We start from the raw sequence: 12,933 nt of genomic DNA on the forward strand, positions 1-12,933 counted from the left end.
AACTGACTCTCTTGGAAGTGATGAAATAGAGATAATTGGATGTCTCTTTGAATGGAGTGTGTGTGATAAATGGAATTTAAACCAAGTCATACTGGGGGTGGGGTGCGGGGAATGTGTGTGTGTGTGCGTGTGTATAGGAAAGGCTTTAAACGGGGGCACTGATAATGCCGTGCTGATTCCGGAGTGCATCTGAGGCATGTTGTTAAGTTCTGGGGTGCCACTTTACAACATTGCCAATGATTAAAGCCCAAAACGAGCCCACCAAGACAAGCCTTGGCATCTTAAATCTCTAACAGGTTCATTAATGAAAGTGATCCTGTGATCTGATCCAAGAGACTCAGCTGAATGAAATGTGAGGGTTCCTGACCAAAAAGTTGTCATGCTAGATAAGTGGAGAGGAGAGGAGAATTGAGGAGTGATGGAGGGTTTCTAGGAAGGGAGAAATTATCAACTGTAGGATTAAAACAAGGTGATACTCTGATTATACTTAAAATTTTATGTGAAACTGTATTCATTATTTCTTGATTACTTTGCCCTTAAAAAGGGGGGCTGGGGGTTCTTGATCCTTTTTTAACATAAGAATCCAGATACAGTCTTTGGCTTAGTTCAAAATTTCAACTGTTCAGGACTGGGAGGGTCTACTGGGGAAACGGTGTCATCTTACACGCTTCCCTGGGCACCTGCTGTTGGTTACTGCTGGAAGGAGAGGGTCCTGGGCTTATGGACAGAATGATCATAAAGGGTCATATAACTTTACAGTATTCTTGAAAAGCAAGCATTTAAGTAATAGGTGTTGCATTTTCTTGATGATCGATGCTAAGAAGAGAAACTTTATGAAGCAGGTAAAGAACAATATAAATATTGTCTTATGTCTGGACAACATCATTTTGGAGCTTACCTGACCATCAGCTGAAAACTGCTATTGCATTCATTCTCAGTAACAGAACCAATTATGAGTGCTTATTTGTAGCCTTGTGACTTTTTTGTTGCCAAATAATTTTTCTTTTTAATCTGTGGATTTGGAGTATTTGGTTGTAACTTGGTAACAATGAAAGACTGAAGAGCCTTGTGGAGTCTCCTAAGGCAAGACTGTCTGCTTTGCCACCTTTATGTCTAGTCTACTTACTAGGAATTCCGCTATGTACAACCAAACTGACGCAATACTTGATTGTGTTTAAGACTGGCTAGCGTATGAATTGCAGATCTAAAAATGTGCGTGTACAAATCTTGCTGGAGTGGAAATAAGATATGATACAGAAGACTGTCTGAATTAATAATTTCTCACATCCTTTTATTTTGCAGGAAGCAGTGTGGTTCCTATCTAACATCACTGCAGGAAATCAGCAGCAAGTTCAGGCAGTAATAGATGCAAACCTTGTTCCAATGATAATACATCTTCTAGATAAGGTTAGATAACAAGAAGAATTTAACAGTTTGTTTCCTTAATTGGGGAAAGTGATGTTGAATTCCTTGCTTCGTGTTTTACATCGTACTGTAAACATGGGGGGCAGGGGTAAACTATACCATTGAGCATTTTTCATATGTTGCAAGATAAAATACATTACTGTTGATATTCTTTTGTGAAGTGCTGTGAGATGATGAGTGCCAGATGTATTGGGGAAAGGAAGCAGATCAGGGGATCTCAGGTCCTTTTAAATCTCATTTAAATTCTTTTTCTCACTTTGTAAACAATGGGGATAGAATTCTCTCATAAGTGGCGTGAAGAGGTCTGGATGGGAACAGCATTGAGTTAGTTCTCAGCATTTTGCCAAAGCTTAAGGACTTCATCTTTTTATCCCCCTATTATCTGGAAACATAAGGAAGTGCTCAACAGTGGCATTTATTAACCTGTTCGTGTTAATGCATTTATCTAGTCAGAGTAATCCAAGTAGTGATCTGTGACACTAGATTATGGACTGGAGTTGTCCCATCTATTTTTTTTTTAAACAAGTAAAACAGCATCAACAGAATATAGGTGGCCATAGAAAATAATTGTAGCTTTTGTGTGTTCAGAGTTTTTCCCATAGAAAAGCAACACGCTGCATGCATCTATGTATGTATGCTTCTTTTCAGTAATAGATGAAGCTTGTTGAGATGAATGCTTTCATTACCTTTTTTATTAAATAATAAAGTCAAGTAGTAGCTCACAAACACTTCTGGATGCTTTTCTCATGCTTTTTCACAAAGTCTCTCATTGCTTGTTGAGTACTAGAGGTTGAATGCTAATGGGTCATCATTCGGGACTTCAAATACCTGTATTCCTTTTCAGTTGCTGGGCGTTAGTGTCTTTTAAAACATTAGTTTCCAAACCATGTTGTGCTCCCAAGGATCTGCCTTGTGAGAAAGAAGGGTAGCTAAAAGCATGTTTTTAAACGGGAACAGTACAACATTTCTATCTTTCAAACACTTCCGACTTTTTGCTTTATTCATTACTTGATTTTTCTTCCCTGAAGTGTAGAAGGAAGCCAGAAATACCAACCTTACAATGTGTTCAGCTATGACAAAGATGCAATATCTTGCTTCAGTGTAGAGGTTGGGGTTGAGACTGAAGAAATACTTGTCTTTTCCCCTAAGTAACATATAGCTGTTAACAAATAGTTCTGTTAACTGCCGATTTATTGATCACTGAGAAAAGAGTTGGAGACCTTCTCTTTAAATCTAGTAAGCAGACTTGAGTTGACTAACTTCAGAGGCAGACATGGTTATAGTACGTACAGTGGTTTATCAAAATTGACACTTACTGCTTATCTCTTGCTGCAAGATGCGACAGCTGTTGATAAGGAATGTGAGAGAGTGGAGTTCTACAGTTTATTTACTTTGATGCAAACAAATTTCCCTTCCTCTGGAAGATCGATTTAAAAACATGATTGCAGGGAAGGGATGAACACTCCGCAAGTAGACTCAAACATCTACAAGATTTGTTAGTTACCTTCCCTACTTACTGAAAACTGCTGTGGTGATACCATGCAGAATGGACTGTAACAGATGATACAAGCTTTTACTAGAATACGTAACATAAAAAACTGGAATGATTATTTCTATTTACGCTTGTATTTTTAGGGTGACTTTGGTACTCAGAAAGAAGCTGCTTGGGCAATAAGCAACTTAACGATCAGCGGAAGAAAAGACCAAGTAAGTCAAACCTTAAGAAAAGGTCCATTATCTTTCTCGGGTGCGTTTGAGAGAGTACGTCAGCTGATTGGTTTAGACTTCTTCTGTGCCAGGATTATGAAGGTCTGGATTCCTCCCCTGTACAGTAACTGTTCGCTTTTCCACAAGGAATTTAAGAGTGAACTTCAGTTGTCATTTCTGGAATGACCTGAGATTAGGAGTATCAATGGGGATTTGGATGGAAGCTCTTCTGTTAGGATGGCCTAGTAGCTATGACTGACTGCATTCAGGCTCTGATGAGATTCTTGGTCATTCAACATCTCTATCTTTTTGCTTTTTTTCCCCTATGGATAAGAGTGTGATAATTATAAGGATAGTAGCCATTGAGTAGAAATATACTAGTGTCTTGTAAGCCCAGAATATTAGATTTGTGGCAGGGTTGGGGTGGTGGTATCATTCTTCAAAGATGAGGTTGAAACTCCTTGTCTAATACTGAAAAATTCCATGTTCTAGTCTTGAAATATATTTGTAACATAATACATAAATGCTTTTAATGCTCTAAAACAAGAATTTCTGAAAGTGACTGCTACAGAATACTCTTACCTTGTTGGCTAACTTTGAGTACTTTGACTTCATTAAACTTGTTTGCATGTGTGCTTGTGGCGTATTGTTTGCTTCTGTCACACTCCTGATTTAACTATTTGCTTTTTTCCCCTTAGGTGGCATACTTAATTCAACAAAATGTAATTCCTCCCTTTTGCAATTTGCTGACAGTAAAAGATGCGCAAGTTGTGCAAGTGGTTCTGGATGGACTAAGTAATATATTAAAAATGGCTGAAGATGAAGCAGAAACCATAGCCAATCTTATAGAAGAGTGTGGAGGTATGATGCTTAATATTTTGATACTGTTTTTTCAGAAATTGATGGTTTAGCTTCCTACCACATGTATATGCTGTTGGCTTTATTGTGTGTTGGCACAGATGTTTTAAGCAGACCTTTTTTAAAAGTGACCTTTTCATGCTGATCAGGTGAATATACTTAGCTTTTCCTAACTGATTAAGTTCGTGATCAAGTGAAATGTGGAGGAGCTGGATAACGGCAATAAAGTTTATTAGGTGCCAGTTTTGTAACAATCTGGTGTACTTGACAGATTAGTTTCTGTTAATGTAGGGATGATATGCTTACTTTAATCATGCACAAGTCATGTTCAGGTGAACGTGGGGAAAAAAATTCTACATACAGTGGTTGCAGAAATATGATAGCTTTAATTTCCTAATGGCTTTCAGACTTTCTCTATATTGGTTGCTATTTAAATTGACTGAAACTCTTCAAGGATGAAAGAACAGTGATATTAAATTTGGGCACAGGTAGAAGACTGTGTGGGATTTCATTAACATGGAGTTGAATAGTCTTTAAAATACAAAATCTTGAGGGAGGAGGGAAAGCTTAATTGATTGGTGATGGTGGGGGAAGAGAAGAGGTGTTCAGGCCTAAAGCTCTGCTTGTCAGAACTTCAAAAATATTTATATGTATGCTCCTACTCATGTCTGCCAATACTGTACTGGAGCTACTTGCTATATAATCAAGCTGCAGGCCAGTAACTGATGGCATGTGTGCCACCAACAGTGTGTGGATTTGGAATGTCCCAGCTTGGGGCTATCACACTAGGTGCCAGAAAGATGTTTTTGTGAAAAGGGAGTATGTCCTAGTGCTTGGCCCTCGCCGTATTTCCACAGATTAGCTTAACCGCTCATAGCAAGAAGAGAAAGTACTATCATTGCTGGAATTGAGCTTTTATACATGTTTGGGGTTTTTTGTCATGGTATGTATTCCTCAATCTCTAATATATTTCCTCAAATTTCTAAGAAGTTTTTATGCTTTAAGCATGTCAAATGAGTTTAACAGCATCTTATTCATAGTCACTCTATTCCCAGATTTGATTTTAGTTACTTTGTACGATGAGGCCTTAAGGAGAGGGAGGTTGTTTTGCCTGAACTTAATATTTTAACTCTGTTACATTTCTTGTGCCTTTATTGTAGGCCTGGAGAAAATTGAACAACTACAAAATCATGAAAATGAAGACATCTACAAACTGGCTTATGAGATCATTGATCAGTTCTTCTCTTCAGATGATGTAAGTGTGTAATAGCTCTGCAATCTGCTTTTGTAATTGTTTGTTTATAAATATGGTTCAAGATAAAGGCAACAGCTCTAAGGCCTGCTCTGACATTTGTTTGGCTTTTCAGTAAAGAATGAGCCCTTTTTTGAACCTGTTGTGTATCTTGCCATTCTTCATGATGAAGTATCTAAAGATCTGATGCCTAATTTAAGCCTCATCTTTAGGGATTAAAATACTAGGCTTTGAATAGTTCTCTTAACTGTCAGCTTCTAAGCTTGACATTTCACATTTGATAAGCTCCCTGCTGACTTGTGTACCGAATCTGAGATTCTGCTTCTTAAGAAACAAACTGTTTTGAATATTTTAGTAGTTTCAGAGGTAGGATGTGCTGATCAAGAATGTTATTTTCAGTTTAAACATGTAACATAAATCAAAGGAAGGTTTTGGATTTGTATGCGCTTTAAATCATAAAAGTTAATTGCATGTAAAGGAAATGCAATCATGTCAGTCTGTGTCATGAAGTGAGAGAGTTTTCTACTTGGTTGAAGAACTTTCGGGAGCAGATTACTGCAAAAATGGTAGAGCTCAGTTGCATTTGTGCACTACTGATCGCATTGAAGTTTATTTTGTGCTAGAGTTTCACTTTTACATGAACAATAAGACACAAGTCTTATTTAGCAACTCAAATTTTGCATATACAGCAGGACTTGGAATTTAATCTAGTGTCATTGTAGTAACCAGTATACTACCTATTTAAATTGAAACTGCAGTTTTGGCTTAATCCCTACTTGCTTTAATGGTATTGGTCTTCTCTTCAGAACTGTGACAGTTTATAAGCTGGCAGTAAGGATGATGCATGACTGACAGAATGCTTTCCAGGAGTGAAAATGAGAGACTGTTGGGTGCCATGTAGCCTACCTACTAAATACAAGCTAAAACATTTCGGCCTAAATTAGTCATTGTAGTGCTCTTACTAAATTGGGGGAGAAGAATGGCAAGACTTGATGCAAGGAAGTAGCTTAGGTGAAGAGATAGATGCTCTTTAGGATTGTCTAGCTCCTTTTTAGCGAGGCTTTTGTCTTTCTATTCCTACTCATGATGTTCTCGTTCTGTTACAGATTGATGAAGATCCTAGCCTTGTTCCAGAAGCAATACAAGGCGGAACGTTTGGTTTCAATTCATCTGCCAATGTACCAGCAGAAGGGTTCCAGTTTTAGAGTGGTATTTTGGAAGTTAGGTACAATGCAGCACTGAATAAAAAAAAGGTTTGATCCATCAATCTTGGCTCATGGGATCCGCTGCTGCATTAAATCGGGAAAGAAAATGTGAAGATTTCATTTGGAATCACAGAAAAGCCCAAATGAAGTCAAGATGGCGAGTGGGTGCGAGTGAGAATGAGTGGCAAAATGTAATGAAAAACTTCACACTGAATGCTTATTTAGATTGTTCAAAGAAAAAGGGCTACAGGTCAAAGATCTTCAGTGCCTGAGAAGGAACAATGACTTACTAGAGCAATTGGGGGGAAATGCAGTACTATCATCATCAAGCCTTGTAAGCATAAGAGAATAGGATGCCCATATAAGTCCAAGGAGAATGAGCCCAGGCCTTGCTATGAAGCACCGTGTGAATGGACAACATTGAATGAATGTCTGGACTCGATGCTGTGGAGCCAGGCTCGTGTTTCAAATACGGGGCTCTTCAGTCCTGAAGCAGGCTCCTAGTCCTGGAGTGGCGTGTGTACGAGAGTATGGTTGTGATGCTGTATGTGAACGCATGCAAGCTTGATTCGCCTTCAGGGGGCTGATAATAAACCTAGTAAATCATCAAAATGAGTTCATAAGTGTTAACTTACACTGGACACAAAAACAAAGACCGGTTTAGCAGCAGACTCTGGTTTACTCCTGCAGCCTGTGTTTCTTTTTTGTTTTTTTTTCCCTCTTATTTTTCTTTTAGTTATCTTTAATTTCTTTCCTGTATGGCTTATTAGTTGTTTGTAAAGTCAGAATTTCAGGAAGGCTTCCCTGTGCATTTGCACCAGATGAATGTTTGATGTTATGAAAAGCTTTCCATATCATCAAAACTAATTTGTAGATTTTTGCATGAAAAAAATCATACATTTCCCTTCAAATAGACTGTGTTGCAGTACACAAGTTGCCATAATAGTAGAAAGCAGTAAAATGTGGTAATAAAATCTCATCCTTTTCATTTTCAAAGATAACATGAAGACCTTTGCATGTGGTAATCTACAGCATAGTTCATTTTTAGATTTTGTTGAGTCCTGTAACCAAATGTTTCCGTTGTGGTAGAATACCGTGCTGTGTTTCAATGTTACTTGTTTTCAAACTTTGTTTTCTATGAAAATGATATGGAAACTTCTAAAAATGAAATTTGGTGCATATGTACTGCCGAATAAAGACCGAAAAAGAGGTGTGAATAGATGTACAAATCAAGTCATGGTTTGAACACCTTTAATATGCCTAATCCAATTGTTTTAGACTCTTTTTATCTTAGATGTAGGCAGCCATGAACAATCTATTTTGAGCCACTTTAGAGAGAAAACTTTGTATTTTTAAAACTTGCACAAAAAGGATGCAAGTGTTTTTATAATTGGAGTAATGCCTCAGTTTTGAGGTTCTACACGCTAAATTAAAGGTGACATTACAAATTTGTACAAAATGAACTCTTTATAAGGTGGCTCATTGTAGGAAATGCTGTGCCTTCCCCTTTGAGCACAAGTGTTGCATGAACAACAGTTTGCTATAATAAAACATACCAGATTAGCCACCATTAGCATCTATATCTACCTTGTGTTTTAAAATCAACTGGTAATTCTGAAACACTGTAGAATGGATAAAGATTATTTTGTGATCATAACTCTTTGTTGGACTAGAGTATTTTTGCAGCATTCCTTGTCATCAGAAACATGGTTGAAGTTTAAAACTAGAAGCAGCGGAAACTAGCTTGTGAAATTTATCCAAGTAGAGTGCAGGCTAGGCTGTCTTGGGGAAATAAACATTAAAACTTGCAACAGTATTGTATTTGGTGTGTCTTTGTATATACACTCCAGTTCTCATCAAAGGGTGCAGAAGATCGTTTGAAGCAAGTTACGTTGACATTTCTGAATCTCTTTTGTCTGAGTGGGTTTTTTTTTACCTGCCAAATGTCAGTGTGTTGTGTGGTATGTTATGTAGGCTTGAGGTAAATAACTATTTTGGTATAAATATTAAGAAATAACTAATTTACCTAATTACATAGTATGTATTCACTAAAATCAGGGCTGTTTTCATGTAAAATGTAGGGAACCCTTAGAGGAGGTAAAATGCTCAAACTGTGTTTTTAGGGAAGTTGCAATGCCACAAGTAAAATTATTACTAAGTTCACACTAAAATAGCTTTGTGAAGGATGTACTGTGGAAAATGGCTGTATTGTTAAGAGTCCTTTCTTGTTAGGGTTAGGGGTAAGAGGAGAACAGATATTTGTAGCGACTTTTATGTTTCCAAAACAAAAAAAACCCAAAACGCTATGGCAAGGTCTGCATTTACTGCCTGTAAATGCCTCTTTGGCACTTCTCCTGATGTGATATACTTACAGAGAATTACCTTAAGCCGGTGCTGTTCTAGCTGCAGCCTGTACTTTCTTACACGGTCAGTGGTGGTGTTTTGTTGTTTTTGTTTTTTGGTGTCGAAGTGGAAAATTCTCTTCATCTGCTTCACAGCAGATCCTGTCATGATTCTGTTAGTTTACCAAAATATGGCAAGCTTAAACATTTCAGCATCCACAGGGTGGCAGTACTCAGTTCTTCAGGAGCAAAACTGAAGCCAGTTTGTCTGATGCCTTCCCCCCCCCCCCCCCCCCCCCAAAAAAGTTGCAGTTTGAGGTAATTAATTACATTGTTCGGGAAAGGGGAGTTGTTTGGGAGGCTTGGGATACAAACAAGAAATAACTTTAAGACTTACTTGAGGAATACTGATCAGATTATTAAGACTTCAGAATGTAAGAAGGCAGAGTTACTTATGGGTACAACCTTGCATTGCTGCAATGGAAGTCACAGACCGATTTTCTGCCTAGATGTGAAGGTGAATAAATCTTAGCCTTTGACTTCATTGAGCAGTGGAATTAGGTCATCAATAGAAGCAACTCAGATGTTTCCCTTTTAACATTAAAGCTGTGACATCGAGTGTACTTCTCAAGCTGTCTGGTAGCAGAACACTGCTCTGTGATATCTAGACTGTCTGTAACCATGCAGATCATAACTCTTTGGTCACTGTTCTTCAATTCTAATAAAAATAACCAAAGATACGGAGGTGAGGTGGTATGTTGATCTGCTCTCTCAGGATTTTGAAGTAGAAAATTAGCTTTCCAGCTGAACTTAGGGTAGCAGATATCTTGAAAAAGACCTTTAAAATATTAAAAGGACAAAGGTTGATCCATAGTATAAGCTATTCCAGGTAGGATTTTTATTCCGAGGAGCAGCATTGTTGGACCAAATTGGAATTTTAGGATCTTAGGGTTGGACTAGCTGATTTAACTAGGAGGAGTAGTTCTATGGAGGGAAGAATAGTATGCTGAATCGAAAGGGATCGCTTGAGAGAAGTTGACCCTGTTTCTTTCTCTCCCACTACTGGAAGTGGAATAGCCCCTAGTTGTGTGAGGCCTTTCAGCATAGGAGAGCCGTTTGCTGGATGCATGGAGCCTTGAACAGAGACATACCTTTCATCTTTCTTCACAGAATGGTATCTTCTGGTGGATCACAAGCATTCCCAGTAAGTTGTCTACTTCTCCTGTTTTGGTACTGGAACAGGGTAGTCCGACTGTTAAAAAATAATTTCTGGATAGTGTGTTAAGATACCAAGCAACTTAAAAGGTTTCAAGTAAAATGAAATGCTGGCTAAGGCAACTTAGCCAGCCCTGAGCAAGAGAACCTGATGTCTTCTGCGTAACCAGGGCTCTGCTCTTACACAATTTCAAAAGCCCAAGGAGAACAGTGGATGTGCTGGGAAGGAAGGGGGGTGACTTTCTGCTTGGAAGTTAAGAAATCTGTATGTATTTCTTAACTCCTCCTATCATACAGTATGTTGCATAAATTACCAAATTACTTTTGCTGCTTTATAATTAAGAATGTCTTCATATTAATACTTGTGGACTCTCTGCCACTTTTGACTATAAATGTTTCCTCAACTCTGCATGTCACCAAGTTACTGGCAGGAACACTGGTCACAAGGCTGGAAACAATTACCGGAGTCCTGCATCTGGATCAAATAGACTTTATGAAAGGAAACTTAGTAGCAGAAAATGTGTAAAGTTTACAAACTCTTCCTAATAGTAAGTTTTAGCTACTGCCAGAGTGAAACTCAGAAGACACACAAAATTCATTGAAAAAGTTAATATTGCTTCAATACTTAGAGAAATGTGACTGGAAACTTAACTTCCATAAAGGAATTCCCATTTTTGCTTGTAAATCCCTTGAAATGGGGGTCCTGTATTTATTCTGCTGCTTTGGTGTGCTCCAAAGCTGAGGAAAACTGTTTTCTTCAAGCTGTTGTTAAAACTGTCATATGTAAATACCTTTAATATAGTTCTAAATTTCTATAAAACAAAATTGAAAGCCATTACTAGAAAACGACAAATGTGGGAAACTGTAAATACCAGCTATTGGCAAATGCATTACAGAAGTTTTGTAGTTTGATGGAAAGGCAGATGGTCAGTAGTCAGACTTCCTATCAGCAACACCAGATCACCAAAATATATAAATTATTATATAAATAATAAAAATAAACTGGGTATAAAACAACATACATTCTTACTCTGAACGTCAGTTATTTATATTGTAAATTATTGTCAAAAGCTCCCTTGTTTCTGCTTCTGTAGCTTTTTCCTTGAGACTTTCCTGGTGTGTCGAGGGGGGTAGTAGAGGGGAAAGGATTATAATGCCTTTTTTTTTTTTTTTTTTTAATTCTGTATTATGTAGTGCACATACCCCAGAAACAAAACTACTCCCAGGTTGAGTGCCTGTGCCATTTGGACTCTTCCAGGCACTGTGGTTTACTAGGAGGTCTTCTCTGTTGTTGCAGTGTACTTAGTATAGATCCTGGAGTAAAGTATCAATATGTTCCCATCCACCACCGTGAAAATTAGAGTATTGATGAGCTGGAGAAGCATCTTTCAAAAACATGAAGAGGATTTAGACCTTCATGAGCTTGGGGCAGGGGAGGGAGGGGAGTGTGATACCATGGACAGCTACAGACTCATAGTCTGAAAAATACGGTTATCTCAAATATATTAATGAGACGACGAACTGATAACTATAGTAATTGGTTCAGCATTGAAATGAAGGCAAAAATCTGAGTGGTTTGCCAGCCTCAGAGTTTTTTCTTAAGTGGTTGTCTGTGCAACTGGTAAAGTTTTGTGCATGGCTATCATGGGTAAAACTCTTGCCTGAGCAATATTGTGACAGTAAAATCTTGCTCTGTCCTACTACTATTCCCTTCTTACAAGCTTTCAATTTTTTTTTTCTTTAACTACATGCCCAATTTACCTCTTTCTCATTTAAGCTGTTTGGAATCTGTCACAGATTTGGACTCCTTCACTCACACTGCACAGTTCATACTCATTTTTCTACTACCTTTGACAAGGTATTTATTGCTGGCTGCACACTTCTGGGTCATTATTAGACTTTTGTAGTGGAACCAAAGCCTTAGTTTGCAGGTCGGCTGTATTGTGGACCTGAAGAAGGCTTTCCTCACCTAAAATGTTCTATTTTCTCTAACTGTATCACTTGTTCTAATATGTTCAGTTACAAACCTTGACATGCTTACACATTTATCTTGGCTATGTGGCATTTTCATTTTTTAGCTGCTGTGAGTTTCTGTGTGTTTTGCCACATGATAGCTTTCTAGAATTGAATAAATATAGAAATACAGATTTTTTTTTTTAATGGGGTGAACCTTTGAAGTGTGTTCCAGATTACTTGATTTGTACTGAGACACAAACGATAGCTATGTTGCTATGTCTGTTTTATGTTAGTAGACTTCTGAAGTACCTATTTTGCACTAGCTACATGTCTTCAAAACATAGTGCTTGTTAGGATTTTTGTATTTCATCTGACTTAAATTGCAGAAACATCTTTTAGCAGGTTATTACTGCAGCAGACCCTACAAATGCAGTTAGAAGGGGGCTGTCTCTTAAGCTGATGTTTTCAGAATGGCTCTGGCATTGGTACATTGCAGATTGTCAATGTGCAGATTGAACACTGGCTCATTGTCTTGTCCATTGCATTCTGCCAGATGCCGAATTCTGCTAGAAGATAACTTATTCCCCAAACTTCATTTGCCAAGATTTGCCACTGTGATGCAGTTAATGTAATGCGAACAGTGGAACAGCCATGTGGTTGCAGCTTTTTCTACAAATTGGGCACGAGGGCAGAATAAACTGGATGTGAAGATTTGTGTATCTGGCTTAATACTACTTTTTCTGGATCAAATAGTAAATAAAATGTTTGAGATGACGTCTCTGTAATAGAAAGTGGATTATTGAATGCACAGGTTCTGTTCATTTCTGACTTTATGTGAAATGTGCTCTCATCATCTTGGCATACCCACTGCAGGTGGCTTAGTAATGACCCCTCTGGTATAATGACCCGTTATGTGGCATAATCCTCCAGCCAATGGATCCATTCTCTGAAAAACAAGTTATTTTCTGGGTTA

At 38.0% G+C, this 12,933-nt stretch overlaps 1 protein-coding gene and 1 non-coding gene across 2 annotated transcripts in view; both read left to right on the plus strand.

The window, feature by feature from the left end:
• Window positions 1-8,263, plus strand: part of KPNA4 (karyopherin subunit alpha 4) — a 29,794-nt gene extending 21,531 nt beyond the window's left edge. The window contains exons 13-17 of the mRNA XM_050902142.1: window positions 1,303-1,407; window positions 3,061-3,132; window positions 3,831-3,993; window positions 5,151-5,245; window positions 6,349-8,263. Coding sequence (XP_050758099.1) covers window positions 1,303-1,407; window positions 3,061-3,132; window positions 3,831-3,993; window positions 5,151-5,245; window positions 6,349-6,447 — 534 coding nt within the window. The 3' untranslated portion in view covers window positions 6,448-8,263. The remainder of the gene's footprint in view (window positions 1-1,302; window positions 1,408-3,060; window positions 3,133-3,830; window positions 3,994-5,150; window positions 5,246-6,348) is intronic.
• Window positions 13-332, plus strand: LOC127020392 (small Cajal body-specific RNA 7). The gene has a single exon (XR_007767072.1). It is a non-coding gene; the product is annotated as a small Cajal body-specific RNA 7 (non-coding RNA).
• Window positions 8,264-12,933: the final 4,670 nt, after the last annotated feature.

This window comes from Gymnogyps californianus, chromosome 10 (genome assembly GCF_018139145.2).
Source record: "Gymnogyps californianus isolate 813 chromosome 10, ASM1813914v2, whole genome shotgun sequence".
Lineage (NCBI taxonomy): Eukaryota > Metazoa > Chordata > Aves > Accipitriformes > Cathartidae > Gymnogyps > Gymnogyps californianus.